This window comes from Gymnogyps californianus, chromosome 5, assembly GCF_018139145.2.
Source record: "Gymnogyps californianus isolate 813 chromosome 5, ASM1813914v2, whole genome shotgun sequence".
NCBI lineage: Eukaryota > Metazoa > Chordata > Aves > Accipitriformes > Cathartidae > Gymnogyps > Gymnogyps californianus.
This window is the reverse complement of record NC_059475.1, coordinates 21,783,466-21,799,144: the sequence shown is the minus strand read 5'-3', so window position 1 is coordinate 21,799,144 and position 15,679 is coordinate 21,783,466. Positions and strand designations below refer to the sequence as shown.

At 37.3% G+C, this 15,679-nt stretch overlaps 1 protein-coding gene across 1 annotated transcript in view; it reads right to left on the bottom strand.

Annotated features, from left to right (window-relative positions):
- Positions 1-15,679, bottom strand: part of PDHX (pyruvate dehydrogenase complex component X) — a 63,337-nt gene that overhangs the window by 27,597 nt on the left and 20,061 nt on the right. The window contains exons 4-5 of the mRNA XM_050897515.1: positions 5,193-5,398; positions 3,018-3,116 (exon numbers count right to left, since the gene is read on the bottom strand). Of these exons, the coding sequence (XP_050753472.1) occupies positions 3,018-3,116; positions 5,193-5,398 (305 nt within the window). The remainder of the gene's footprint in view (positions 1-3,017; positions 3,117-5,192; positions 5,399-15,679) is intronic.

Here is a 15,679-nt window from a genome sequence, read left to right as displayed (position 1 = left end):
CCTGCATATAAGTAGAGTTGGAGGAGGCACCAAAGCAAATCAAATTAAACAGATTTTAGTACAAGTCAGGCAAATAGATATTTTATTAGAACTGGAAAAGGAAGGGTTGGACACATCTTTCCAACTACTCTATAAACCTCTATCAACACAGGATAGTAATGGAGAAAGATGAGAGAAAGAAGTAACAAACATGAAAGAGAGCAGTCTGCTCCCCATAAATGATATCAGAGCTGGGTAAACATTTATTAAACAAAAATATGCCTTACCAAACTGTTATTATTACAAGTATTCAGTTTACCACTACTACAGAAGTGTGTAGTCTTTCCACTTCATGTTAGCCAAAATCCAAAGAATGGCAAAAGTAAACTTAGTATTTTCTGCTCAAAATGTACTTTGTTTGAAATGGACAAGTTAGAGGTTATACACACACCTAAAAATCACTAAGGACCCAATGGTGCAACAGGAGATGCACAGATTGACACTAGCTTCCTCTGATGGCAGTTATTGTTACTAAATTGTCCCAATCCCCTTTCATCTGAACATCTGATTACTCAATTCACAGATTTCCTGGAAAAAGAAAAAAGGTGAGCGGAGAATGTTACACATCAGAAACTTCTAGGTATCGGACTTACTGCACTATCAACATTATAGAAGGAACTCATTCCTCCATATGGCGGCTGACAAATTGCACGCAGCATAGATCCCACTGTAAGTCTGCACTCAATACATATACATGAAATGACTCTGGAAAGAGAGTCACTACAGCACTACATGTGTGCGCTGTGCCTTATTTGCAAGCTGAAAATGCAAGCACCTGAGCAGCTCAGATCCCAAATCACGCTAAGAGTGAGAGCTAGTACGAAGGTACAGTTGGGAGGAACATGGCCTCAGAAAAACACAGTTATTATTGGTAACTAGCCCTCCCCCCCGCCTTTTCATGGTTGCATTTATAAATCCCTAGATCACTAGTAAATAGGATGAAAAAGGGCACAAGTACTCTGAAACAATCAACAATTTTAACACAGCTCTCCCAAACACAGCGTCTGAGCTGATGACTAGAAAAATGGTGCAATCTTTGACGGAAGTTGTGAGTTACTTTGTACTGACACATCAATTTTCTAGTATATTTCTGAAGAAAGCAGAGGATATTGCTTAAAAATAAAGCTGCCACTCCATAAGACAAAAACAAGCAGGAAGAAGACAACAGTAATTCAGCCTTGCACAGATACATAAGAGAAATGAAGTATCAGCCTACTACGGGAGTAGATTATGACAGAGAAAGCTATTAACAGCAATAGGAGTTTTCACTTAAAAGTTTTAGAGTGAATTGAATTTAAAGATAAAAAGTTGGGGACAAAGAATCTTGCTTGCTTAGATAACTCACTATCTTTCTTTGTTTCCTGTAATCTGGTGAGCATGAGCCCTGTTCAATAAGGAAACTCAGTTTGAAAGTGAAAAGTGAATAGTCCCTCAAAGAATCAATCACTAGTCTACTTGGAAAAGAGACCATGAGTCACTCAGCTATAAAGCATAGAATATATTTTAATAGTAATGTCAAGTTAGCAAAAGAAATATTTTCCTGAATATCTGTAGCAGCTCTCTACAAAAATCTGCAAACATTTCATTTCAAACTGAACGTAATAGCAGAGCCTGTAGGCACCTGAAAGATTAACACCATTTCAAACGAATGGATTAAACACCCCCCAGACAGTCTGTATCTTAAAATGACATTTCAAAGTTGAATCTTTTGTATGGAAGAAAGCAGTTTTGAAAAAAGACTGTGTTAGATAATTCTCATAGCTACAGAAAAATCTTTGCTACATCTCCATGACAACTAGGGAATGTTAATTAAGTAGCTCAGAGTCCTAGAGGGTTTCCACCTGCCATAGCCTAGTAACACACCATAAATTACCATTACACTTACATAATTAAGAAAAAAACATCTCTGATAATTTGCTGTTACAGAGGATATATCTATTTAACACCTTATTTTATCTCAAGTCAGCCAAAGACCATAGGAAAAAATTTTGAAAAAACAGCAGACTTCCAATGTCTGCTTCTCTGGGTTCAATTCCAAGTTATGCTGACCTGGTTGTGTTTGAATGGAACTAAAATTACAGCAGCTAACAAGGTTTGTGTAGATGAATGATGGCATTTGTCAAAAGGAATAATTTTACTGACAACAAAAGTAAGTATTCCTGCCAAAATCCTCATCTCCAGTAACATACACACTAATGTGAAGATAATGCACGATTTCAAGGCTAAGGGCTCTGGATCTACCACAAGAGGTTTTTATACACAAGTTACTCACTCCAAGGCTTGAGTGCCAATCATTACATCAGAATACTCAAGTGTACAGTAAACTACTAGAAGCCTGATCACAACAAACCACAGGTTTGTAAACAAACAGTCTTTAAATCAAAGATGGGGAAAAAAACAAAGATGGGAGAAAAAACAGAACTGTGGATTTCTTACCATTACACTTCATTGCTTTCCCCAGCCTAATAAAAAAGGAAACAAATTAAATCCTGACAGACTTCATAACTGAACTTCAGTGAAAGAAGCAAGAGATCTGAACTCCTCAAAGAAAAGGAGTTGAAGAATACAGGCCACTGGTATTTTATTTTGGCTCTGAATACACCTCTGAGTAGCAAAATTCTTGAGATCCACAATGGTAGCTAACAGTGGTGCCTAGGAGTTGATAGCCACCATTAGGCTGAACTGCAGGAAATATGACAGCAGCACCATGTAGCTCAAATGGGATATAAAAACAGAAAGTTTTGTTTGTTTGGTTGGTTTTTTTTAAATTAAAGGCTTCTTACAATATTTCCTAAACTATTCTCCATATCTTCTCAACAGGTTTTTCAAATTTCAAAGCCATTCCCCCATGGAAAAAACTGGAACAAAAAGTTGGCTTTTTAAATAAATGGGCTTTTCAAGTTCATGGAGATTGCTCTAGGTTCAAAGGAAGAAATAAGGGAATGTGAGGTTGTAGCTTTACTGAAATATCTACATACTCTTTAGTGAAGACTCCTCGAGGCCCAGAAGGTGTAATATTGCTTGGATCTAGTCCATGTGTCTCCAGAATGTTGCGAGCTGCAGGACTTAAGCGAACCCTAAAGAAATGAAGAGAAAAATAAACTATTTAAACAATAAGATTAACTTATTTCATTTAATGTATATCAAGAGAAACTACACAATATATGCTCTATTTCAGAAGCAACAGCTGGGGAAGAGAACAGAGTTCTGTACAAAGGCTGTGATCCTAACACTGAAGTCAGACTGTGTCTCTTCACCAAGCTTTAATGCAAGGTTGAATTTAAAAACACAATAATGACCTTAAAGGGATCAAAATAAAGAGTGGAAAACTCATCTCCAAACTTTTCTCTTACAGCAGCGATGCAATATACTTGTGGATTCTTCTGGAAAAGATTCATCAGTGAAGAACCAAATACATTTAAGACCAGCTTGTTACAGTAACATCAAAAAATGAGTTTTAGGAGCTCAGACAAGAGGGTTGCTCATCTCTTATTTGTTTCGCTAGCTGTAATTGCATCATTAATGCAGCTTAGTTCTAATTATAACATTACCTTTGCCCTAGCTTCAATTTTATATTACAGGATTGATTTAATGAAATGGCTACTTCTTCGGAAAGCAAAAGCCATACAGATGCAGTTGCATAATTCAGTATCTGCTTTAGAAGACTAAATATTAAGCCCTCCCACACTCAAACATTTTAATCAGCATATACCTAAGATATACTATAATACTAGTAAACCTGTACCTGCCGTCTTGACTTAGATGAGGTATGCTCAATAGTAACATTTCTGCCTCGAAACAGAAACAGTGATCAACTACAAAGCACAGTACATCGCTACAGAGCGCCCAGCGCACTGTAGCATGTTTTGCTTTCTGAAATGAGGAAAAAACCCAACATGTAGAGAAGAGGTTTCCAAATTCTTAGATACAAAAGCAGCAACATTTTCATAAAAGAATAAATACTTGGTTTCAAGTCTTTCCACAAAATCTCCAATTCATTATTTCCTAAAGGAGACTATATTTGCACCACACTGAGTTTTAAGAACTGTCCATAAAGCCCTCGGCAAAAAAACCATGTCATAAATGATCACTTGATTCCAAAGATGCTGATACACTTCTAATTAACAGTTGCAGTGAAACAGATGCACATCTGATGTTCTTTGGTACTAAAATGCATGACTTAATCCTTTCAAGGATCCTTTCCTTGGATCATCCTCCTACTACAGGTAACGTCTGGGCAATGACCTCAATTAGTTGTCTTCCACTTGCATGAGAAGAGCCTAAATGCTGACAGCAAAAGTAAACAGAGCAAACCAGACAGAAAAGGTAATGAAGTTGGGGAAAAAAAAAACAACCCAAACAACCAAAAAAACCCAGAAAACCAAACAAACCCCAAAACAACAAAAACCAAACAGTTTGCATAGCACATGCTACCAGAATTAGTTTCCTATTCTTTTCTTTAATAGGCTGTAATTTTACAGCTTTTGTGTTATCACAATTCACTCCAAATAAGGAGTGATACCTCCAAATAATGTACATCCTGCAACACAAACACCAGTGATTACTGTTACCTGACTAACACTTTGGGGTTAATGTACTCCCCCTCCAAGATGTTTCCAATGCTTAGAGTACCCTAACGGATCAAAACAAAACAAAGAGCACGTAAACCCACAGTTTTGAGTTTTTCACATTCCCTGCTATGAAAATAAGAAGAAATTTTTTTAATATCAAAAGTGTAAGAGCTTGGAAGGGTTTTGGAGTATGCCATTTGTTTATTTTTTCTCCTAAAAAAGAAATCGAAAACAAGCTATAGGTAAACTGAGCATCTGATACTTAAGTATTAGTGTCCATCGTATATAAACACAACTTCTTCCTAACCTAAGCTTAGGATCCTTCATAAAGCAATTGTATATCAGAATAAAAGCACGTCCATAGAAGGTGCTCTAATAAAACTATGTTCTTCGAATTTATTTATTTGGCTTACAAGCAAAGAAATATTCTGGGCAGGCAAGCTTTATTACCTCACACATACTGAAACACTCTCTTAAACTAACAGCTTAATACTAGGTAAAAAGGCACAAAAGATTATTCTTGGTTCAGCTCTACTGACCTAATTAGACAAGAGTTCCATTTCATAACAAACAGAAACTTACTGCAATTTTCCAGGTTGATGTTCCAGTTTAGGAGGGGCTGAAACTGAAGGATCTGCAGGAGTTGTGGTAAGCACAGGTGCTGATGGAGCCAGAGAAGATGGATCACTACCATCAGCTGGTATTTCAACTTGCTTCCAGTCCTGTCCTTCCTCTACCAGCAGACAGATTAGTGAGCCCAAGCGTACATTTTTGCTTCCTTCTTCCACCTAAATTTATGGCAATGAGAACATTAAGTTACATATTGTGCTGTCTAGACTAATATGACTAAAAATGGTAGATGTGAAAATTTCAGGCATATTAATGACACTTCATCATGAAAATATATCCCATTTTATTCTACTAAGATGACTCATGACCAAAATTAATTATAGTTGCTATTATAAGGTGAGGAATATTAACTTATGCCCCAAAATCCCATACATCTAAAGTTAGCATTCAGAAATCAAAGCAAATTACAGACTACTGAGTACCTCCAAGAATAAAATCACATTAGCTACTGAAAACAAATGTGGATGCCTAATCTTTGCGAACAGAGCCTGAAAATTTTGTTGGACGCATTGAGTAGATGTACTTTGAGGTATCTACCATGTATCTAGCAGTGTTACTTTTTAAAACACAAGCTTGTAAATTCAGAAGCTAAGGGAACAAAAAGAGACCAAACCCCCACAACAACAGTGCTTCATTACTTCTTTTTGAAAAAGATAACATTCGCTTTCCACTAACTTCCACCTCTAAGTTTGTCTATAACTGATGCCAAATAACAAGTCTGTCCACCAAGAAAGTGACAGCACTTATGTGGTAGGTAAATCACTGTTTCAAAGACCATATGAACAGAAGTCTTACAGAAAGATAATCTAACATAAATATAATCTAATTAGATTGGATAAAGCCAATCTATTCTAGATGTTCTTTTTAAAACAAAAAGATATCTATCAGTCAAAATATCTCTTTGATGCTTTGGCAGATAAAGGCATGCCAGTCATTTTAACTTAACAACCTCATGAAGGGCTCCTCCTACAGTCTCTGAAATGGTTGCAGAATTACAACTCTTCAGGTTCTCAAAAGCCATAACCTTTCCAGGGCATCAGGCCAAATGTAAGGATAGACCTTTAGGACCACAGGCAGTCAAATACAACTTAGACTGTACCAGCCCAAATAGAGCTGATTTCTAACAAAGGAAATGGACATTATATTTCCATCATAAAGCCATATTGCACCTACATTTGCCTCAAATGGAGCTGGTATGTATCTGCAATGCTGACATTTTACCCAAGGAAATGCAAGTCACTATCATTTGAAAAGCCCAAAGACAGACACACAAAATAAAAATATCCATAGTATCAGGTATCATGCTGCTCTTACCACCTTAATTGGGTTTTCTAGGCACTTAAACACTAATAAATAAAACAGAATGCTGTAAAGACTGTACTAGGCAGATGCAAACACTAGAACATTATTACTCAGATAAGATTGTTGTCTGCACACTGTTAACTCCACTGACAGAATGTATTAGATTTCACAGGATTACCCAGCTCCCTCACTAGAAGGGCCAACACTAGACCTAAGAAGGAACAGCAAAGGCAATTTGTTCTCAGTATGTTCTGGTAAAACTGCTCACATTTACAGTTTTGTCAGTTCACTTCTTTTTCTCCCATGAACACGAGGTAAATTCTAGTGTAATACTTCTTTAAGAGTATTTATTACATGAAAAAATTATTTAATACTTAGTTCAATATTTCTTGTTCTGACCTCTTGATGCATTCTTCTCCATTAATATTCTGAAAAGCTCCATTTGAGAGAAGAAAGCCTGAGAGTCCCTCAAGACTTGATCATATTTTATTTTTATTGAGATGACTTTAAAGTACTTGGGGATGACAGAATGCCAACCAGAAGTCCTGAAATGATTTGTCTAAGGCTGAAAGATCCTATCACAGAAAGGCCCATTGATAAACAGATTTGTAAAACTACGTGTAATTGCAATGTTACTACCACTCATAATCAAATAAAACAGCAGCTTGAAGCTATTACAAACGCAACCTGACCTAGTCACTGAAACACAAAAACTGGGAAAAACAAAAGAAAACAAAGCTATAAACATACAAAATACTGAAGTTATTCACTCTAATAGTTTTACAGCATTATCATACTTAGCACTGAACAATGTATTTAGAAAAACTATGTTTACCAGCATAATACTCAGATGTTTGATCCATACCAATGATTATGCAAAACAGATGTCCCCCAACTTCAAAACTCCCCATAACATATTAATATGCAGCAGTTAACATTTTTTTTCCAAAATAAGAATAAACCAAATTTTTTGGCATGTCTTCTCTTTCCTTTACAAAGGCTTGCACATACAATAGAACACTTTTATTTTCATAAGCAGTCTACATATCGTAACTGAAGCACTGCAACATGCTTGTGGTGTCAAGTCCTTACCACAATTTTGGTGTCAGAGTGCTTTAATGGTGCTATGGTAACACATGCAGAAATCCAACAGGGATGGTTGAGCCTTCAGAAACAGAACACAAGACTTACACTAGTTAGGCTTTGTTTATAACCCAGCATTATATAAGCATTCAAAGCCATCAATGCTGTCAACTCTCACTCTTCAGAGCAAGCCAATTGTGTTTTTTCTCATGTTCATCACTCCAAGACAGTTATGTGAAAACTCCAGCATTCCTTATTTTCCAATGCAAGTTTCCAGCCCAGATGACTACAGAGTTTATACTTTTAAAAAAAGTGTATGTGTGTATTTTTTTAAAAAACATGTTTTTAAACACACAGCCTTTGCAGCTCGGAACTAGAACAGACAAAGAAAAATTGTTATTATTTTGCTTAACTTTTCATCTCCTGGATTTGTGAGTCACTTCCACATTTTCATAATTCACAATACCAGAAAACCTCTCTGTATAAATCTCAATGAGCCCCAGAATCTCAGATATAGAAAGAGCTGAAATAAGTAGCTTAACAATACTTCTATTAGTGTGTGTACGCATAGCCAAGAAGAGTTAGAGACCCTAACTTTACTGACAAACCAACAAAGCACAGGTGAGCCATGACAGGGAGAAAACATTGGAGGAGATTAAGTGTACAGAGGAACAAAGTTCCCTCAGAGCTGTTGCCACTGCAGCACAGTGCTTTAGTCACTAACACACATATACCAAAGTAGATGTTTATTTCCTACACTGGGAAGAAAGGTGGACAGAACTTATGCTGGCTCACTGTGCAGTGGAAGCTTTACACAAAGTAGTTTCAGTTCATACCAATTCTCATTTAGGTCATGAATGAGAAAATGGTAATGCATATTAAATCCAGTTCTTAAGGAATCATTCATCACCTGTTTTTGGTCCAGACTGAACTAATAAGTATTTTAGGCAGAAAAGTCAGTGTTAATTTAAGAAGCAACTCTACTGAAAGAATAATCACTATTCTGAAATTACCTTTCTAATACTTTCATTCAGTCATTTAATCTTTTACTGCATTTTACACTGAATCAGATGTGATCATTAAAAGACCTATTCAGACAGAAAAGGAATATATGCATGAGTATCTATTTTACTGTTAGCCTGCTCTTTCTTAAACCATATATACTTACATTATACAGTCAAGAAAAACAAGAAGGGTTACAGAAGTTGAATTCATTTAATCTAATGAACCTTCTAGCTTTAAAGGTAAAAACCAAAGTGTTAAGCAGATAGTGTGTGTGTTTGACTCAGTTTTCCATACTGAACTCAGTCAAGACGGTGCGGAATTGTAGTTGGCATCAACGAACATAAAATCGTTGCCTCATTTCTTTTAGGAAGTGAGTAAGCTTCAGCCAGATGCTGATAACTCAGATGCATCAAACATTCTTAATTTCCCACGAACTACATCACATACGAAACTTTTGAGTGGCCTTTGGAAGGACAGTCTTTTCAATAAGAAATCATCTCCCTATCCACAAACCTGAGACAGCTTAATGTTATAAACCTTACACAAACATCTACTGAACACCCAATATAGTCCAGAAATATCCACAGGATACTGCAGAAAGACTACTAAGGATCATACTTGAGCTAGGAAAAAAAAAAAAATCAGAAAGTTCCTGATCTTATTGCTCCCCTATTATTTCAGTTTCCAAAACAACAGGTTTATTCTGTACTTTTTAAGAGACTGGAATAAAAGCCTATTTGTGTATCTATTCTGTACTCTAATACTTAAGCCCACCATTTCTAGATTCCAAAAAGGGCGATTAAAAGAATCCATTAAAGATTGGGTTTGCATAATAATCTGTTCATGTTACTCCAATAAACCTGCTTCTCTTCCCTTAATCTGAAAGACATTATAGTTATTTTCTACCTCCTGGCATCTCCTCAGACTCAGCTCTTGGTGTATGATTGTTATTGGATAATGAGGATATCTTGGCTAAGGCTGAGTGTCACTGCTCCATGATACTGATATCACATAGTTGCTGGTGAGTCTGGTTTTGATCTATCAAAAAACTTGCCACAACAGCAATATACACAAAGAAATTTTGGAATTTGGGATGCATTTGGAATACAAGACAGGAAACATGAAAAAACACAGCTTCTGAAATACTAATGCTACTTGTAGTCACCATGAATTACAATTAAAAAGACTTGAAAAAGCAATATTGGAGTCTGCTATTCTTTTCTTACTGTCTCTCTGGGAATCATTCTTTAATACTTTTGACAGAGACAATGCCCATATCTCCTCTTCACATAATCTAACAAAGCAGTATCTGTAAATGCAGAATAGATACTTCATATTTAAAAAAAAAAAAAAAACATGAAGAGATGTCATGGTTTAACCCCAGCCAGCAACTAAGCACCACGCAGCCGTTTCCCCCTCCCCCTCCCAGTGGGGTGAGGAGGAGGAAAGCAAAGGAAAAAAAGTAAAACTCGTGGGTTGAGATAAGAACAGTTTAATAACTAAAGTAAAATATAATACTAACAATAGTAATAATGAAATATAATAATAATAGTAATGAAAAGGAATAAAACAAAAAAAGAAGGGGGGGGAAGGAAAAAAAAAAGTGATGCACAATGCAATTGCTCACCACACGCTGACCGATGCCCAGTTAGTTCCCAAGCCGCGATCCGTGCCTCCTGGCCAACTCCCCCCTGTTTATATACTGGGCATGACGTTCCATGGTATGGAATATCCCTTTGGCTAGTTCAGGTCAGCTGCCCTGGCTATGCTCCCTCCCAGCTTCTTGCACACCTGCTTGCTGGCAGAGCATGGGAAACTGAAAAGTCCTTGGCTTAAGATAAGCGCTACTTAGCAACAACTAAAACATCAGAGTGTTATCAACATCATTCTCACACTAAATCCAAAACACAGCACTGTACCAGCTACTAAAAAAGAAAGTTAACTCTGTCCCAGCTGAAACCAGGACAAGAGGTTACACAAGTTTTTGTCAAGGCTATTAGATGCAAAATAATTTTCAGAAACATTCAAAATTGGAGAGAATTAAAAATAGTGAAAGCATTACTCACCCAGCAATTATTAAATTAACTATATGGAGACTAAAAACACATTTAAAAATATGTCTGATGTGAGATTTTCTCCTGGGATAGCAGAATAGATTCTCTGAAACTTATTAGATGTGTTGCTCCACAGTTGAACACAAAAACTGAGAAGTTTCAAGGTGCTACAAAAAAAACCTGAACATCTAGGAAAAATTACTATTTAGCAATGTAAACTAAAAGAAGGAAAAGATTTACAAAACTCTTACTTGTTTATATAAACTAGAGTTTAAAATGCAAGTTATCCTGTAGAAATGAAACACTAATGACACTTTCTTGTAAGGCCTGATACACTTCACTTGCAGCCGAGTTCCATCTTATATCACCTCTCCTTCCCACCTATTTTGATGCTTTCATTTTTGCAAAGGATGTTCCCTTTGCGTATACAAAAAAGGAAGATAATAAACAGACCATCACTTCTTACATGCTGCCACACAGAAAACTACTCTCCCTTTTTTTGCAAAGGATAACTATATGAATACATGCTGTTGTAAGAAAATGCAACTATAGTAGAGACAGACAACCCAAATAGCTTTTGTAATAGCAGCAGAAACATGTGTCTCACTGTGCGTAGGGTAGAATTTTCTCCTTCACACTGATGGCTCCAGGAACTAGTTTGTACCTATGCCCATTCTGTTGTTTCCTAAGTAGCTAGATTGCAACTAATACCAGTACGCCTATATATAATTATGCAATCCACAACTCTTGTGTAGCTATTCCCTAGATGAGACATCCCTGACCAAATTACATAATATTTACTATAAAAGTTTGCCTTGAACAGCATTTTCTTTCAGAGTGCAATCTTAGTTCTTAATGATTGTAGGACTGTCAGTAGAATAACACTGTTGTAGTTAAGCAGAAAAGTCTCCAAGATTACACAGGATTACCAGCTAAACATGAGTCAATATAGACACTGATGCAAAAAAGGAAGGGTGAGAGAAGCATAGCATATTTCATTTGGGAAATGTTCCATTAAATATTCGAGAAGTATTTCACTATATAATGTCCTGATGAGGCTTTAGATAGAATATTTAATCCAGTTTAGAGCATCATACTTCCAAGACAAATTGTTAAAGAGAGCTTGAAGGATTGTAAGAGAACAAAAGAGAGTTTTGAAAACAATCCTTTGGAGGATGAAGAACTCAAGCTTTTTCAAACTTGCAAAAGATAATACCTTGGAGAGATATGTTAAGAGTCTTCTAGTACATAAATGATTGTGATAAATGGAATAGTTATCAGCTGCAATTTGTGGCCACTGCATCAAGAGAATAAGAAAGACAGTTTACTTTTGTACAATGATTTACTTTTGATGATTGAGAAAATATTTTTTCTAAATGCAAATACAGAACAGTGTCATAGCACGTAAAGAGTCTCTGTCAGCCAATGGTCTAGGTAAATTTGAGCTGCTGTCAGTACAGAAGGCTGCAGTAATCAATGACTTTTCCAACCTACTTGTCTATAGCTCCTTGACTCTGCACCTTACACTGCCAAATTTCACCCCTTTTTATCCATTCTGATCACAGTCTGATCTTCTGTATTCTCTTCCAGGTTTTTGCAGTGTGGCAGGTTTACCCTGGCTGGATGCCAGGTGCCCACCAAAGCCGCTCTATTACTCCCCCTCCTCAACTGGACAGGGGAGAGAAAATAAAACGAAAGGCTTGTGGGTCGAGGTAAGGACAGGGAGATCACTCACCAATTACTGTCACAGGCAAAACAGACTCGACTTGGGGAAAAAAATAATTTAATTTATTACTAGTCAAATCAGAGCAGGATAATGAGAAATAAAACCAAATCTTAAAAACACCTTTCCCCCACCCCTCCCTTCTTCCTGGGCTTAACTTTACTTCTGAATTTTCTACCTCCTCCCCCAAGTGGCACAAGGGGATGGGGAACGGGGGTTTCGGTCAGTTCATCACACGTTGTTTCTGCCGCTCCTTCCTCCTCAGGGGGAGGACTCCTCCCACTCTTCCCCTGCTCCAGCATGGGGTTCCTCCCACGGGAGACAGTCCTCCATGAACTTCTCCAATGTGAGTCCTTCCCATAGGCTACAGTTCTTCACAAACTGCTCCAGCATGGCTCCCTTCCATGGGGTGCAGTCCTTCAGGAACAGACTGCTCCAGCGTGGGTCCCCCGCGGGGTCACAAGTCCTGCCAGAAAACCTGCTCCAGCGTGGGCTCCTCTATCCACGGGTCCTGCCAGGAGTCTGCTCCAACGCAGGCTTCCCACAGGGCCACAGCCTCCTTCAGGCATCCACCTGCTCTGGCGTGGGGTCCTCCACGGGCTGCAGGTGGATATCTGCTCTACCATGGACCTCCACGGGCTGCAGGGGGACAGCCTGCCTCACCATGGTCTTCACCACAGGCTGCAGGGGAATCTCCACATGGGTGCCTGGAGCACCTCCTCCCCCTCCTTCTTCACTGACCTTGTTGTCTGCAGAGTTGCTCCTCTCACATATTCTCACTCCTCTCTCTCTTGCTGCAGCTGCTACTCCCCTGTAACTTCTTTTCCCTTTCTTAAATATGTTATCACAGAGGCGCTACCACTGTTGCTGATTGGCTCGGCCTTGGCCAGCAGTGGGTCCGTCTTGGAACCCGCTGGCATTGACTTTATCGGACATAGGGGAAGCTTCTAGCAGCTTCTCACAGAAGCCACCCCTGTAGCCCCGCCACTACCAAAACCTTGCCACGCAAACCCAATACATGCAGTTAACTAATTAAGTCAATATCCACCCTTTTTAGAACTACAAACATAGCTAAGTGCTAAGACCAGAAACTGAAATATCTTCCAGGGAAATTTTACTAGCAACACTTGTGGTCACAATAAAATTTAATAACTACAGCCTTCAGAAACAGCATAAGATTTCTGTGGAAAGCCAGCCCCTCCAATTTTTAATTCTTCTTCCTGCCTTCTACATAAACTTAATTTGACTGTGAAATGTTTGTATTAAACACAGTGAAACAATGGAACACAGCAAACATCAAGGAACAAAGCAAACATCAAGGAAACAGACATTTAAATTTCATGCCTATTTCATTTTTCAGACAATAGTATCTCTTCATAAATCCTTTTCAATTTTGACTGAATGCCATTAAGCTTTAAATAGTCTCATTATTAAGAAGTGCATGTATATAAAGCAACATTTGCAGGGCAGCATCTGATACACCTTGTGTAGTGTGGAACTACAAAAACAGTCGCATCTTTTAGATAAAGTCCCACAGCTCCATGGAGTTGTTAAGATAAGCATCCATGCTCAGAAGCATGACTGAAATAGTGGATATCATCTCCACAAAGGGATTTAGAGTACTGAGTAGAGTTAGAAAAGTTTCAGACTTCTTATAGTTATTTATTGATCAAAAGATATGATCACATGGACCTAAAATGGATAGAGAACAACTTTTTTTTCAGAAGAGGTATAGATTAGTTGAAACCTTAATTTAAGCTTCCAGAAATCATTGCTTTGTGCTTACACAACTCTGCGTACTAAAACTAGAAATACTTTTAACTTCGTTTCACCCTAAACACAGTGGAATTCTTATTATTTCTTCCTGCATTTCAGATGCATTGAAGTCTACAAAATACTTCTAATCTGATATTTGACTCCTATAGGTTAGGAAGGGGAAAGATTCTATAGCTTAAAAGGAATCTCACATTTAAGTTTGAAATCATATTTTCCAATTATCAACAGGTTCTGAAAAACTGTTTTAAGAAAACACTAACAAAATTGGTATGCAAATTATGTGCTAATAACCCTTTAAACAGATTATGCAAAATAAAAATAACCATTTTAAGAGTATTACCCTTCATATTACCAGTTTAAAATGGTAAAAATATTTCTAGCATAGAACATAAAGGATCTCAGTGAAGAGAAAAGTCAACAAAGAAGTGTCTCCCTAGTTCATGTTAATGAGCATTCAGTTAATGAAAACCTATATAGTAAATTCAATTTTATTTATAGCTCCATAAAAGTTACTTTTGTCAATTAAAGTTTCAAATTAAAGGCTGGATTTCTCAGTCAGGTCTTACTGTTGATGCAAGAGGGGTTTCTTTTTTTGTTCTGTTTTGGGGTTGGGTTTTTTTAAGTGTGTTGTTTTTTTTCCCTCCTCTCCTCCTTCCTATCACAAAAAGGATTTTGTTCAATACAGCTTTTCACTGGGGTCTTGGAGCTGTTCTCTTAGTGGAGAATTCTGTAACTGCAGTATCTTCACTAAACCACCACCTCTGTTCAGCCAAGAATTTTCCCTTTCAAGTTCATTCCACTCATCTTGTTACATTTTACTTCTCAGTCTCTACATTTTTTCCACTCCCTTCTCTCCCAACATACCAATTTGAACCAACCATTTTGACAAAGGGTTTCATAATCTATTACACATATGGCAAAACAATTTCTCCTAATTTTTTATTTTATTCAAAGTTCTTCCAATTCACCCTGTTAATTACTGTGGAGGGAGGGAAGAAACAGCTGCAATACTCCACCAGCATGGAAATGAGACTGTTTGGAAAATTTTAAAAAGTGAGGAGTTTGGGAGAGAAAAGCATAAGAAATGAAGAAACAAAATTTTAGTCCTTCCAAGCAAACCACAAGGATGGAGTCTTGTGAGGGTAAGGAACGCAGGTTACAATTTACGTGTGTTCTTTTCTTTCAAATGAGGCATAGGCTAGCCTATAAGCACCATGAAAATTTGGAAAATGTGGTTTCTGACAAAAAGTATATTACAGCTTTATTAATGATTTCCACACCCAAGAACAGCAAAAGACCATTATTGTATTGCTGGAAAGTCAAACATTCAATCAGCACAATTTCTGTATATGTATCATTTAGTCTTTAATAACATGCTTACTTGTATTTCTTCCATTTTCTATGAAGCTATATCAAGATTGTACAAAGGGATGGAGTTTCGTCTCTAGGACATTCCTGCTTCATCATTTTTTGTGGCTTTTCATTTATGGTTGGGG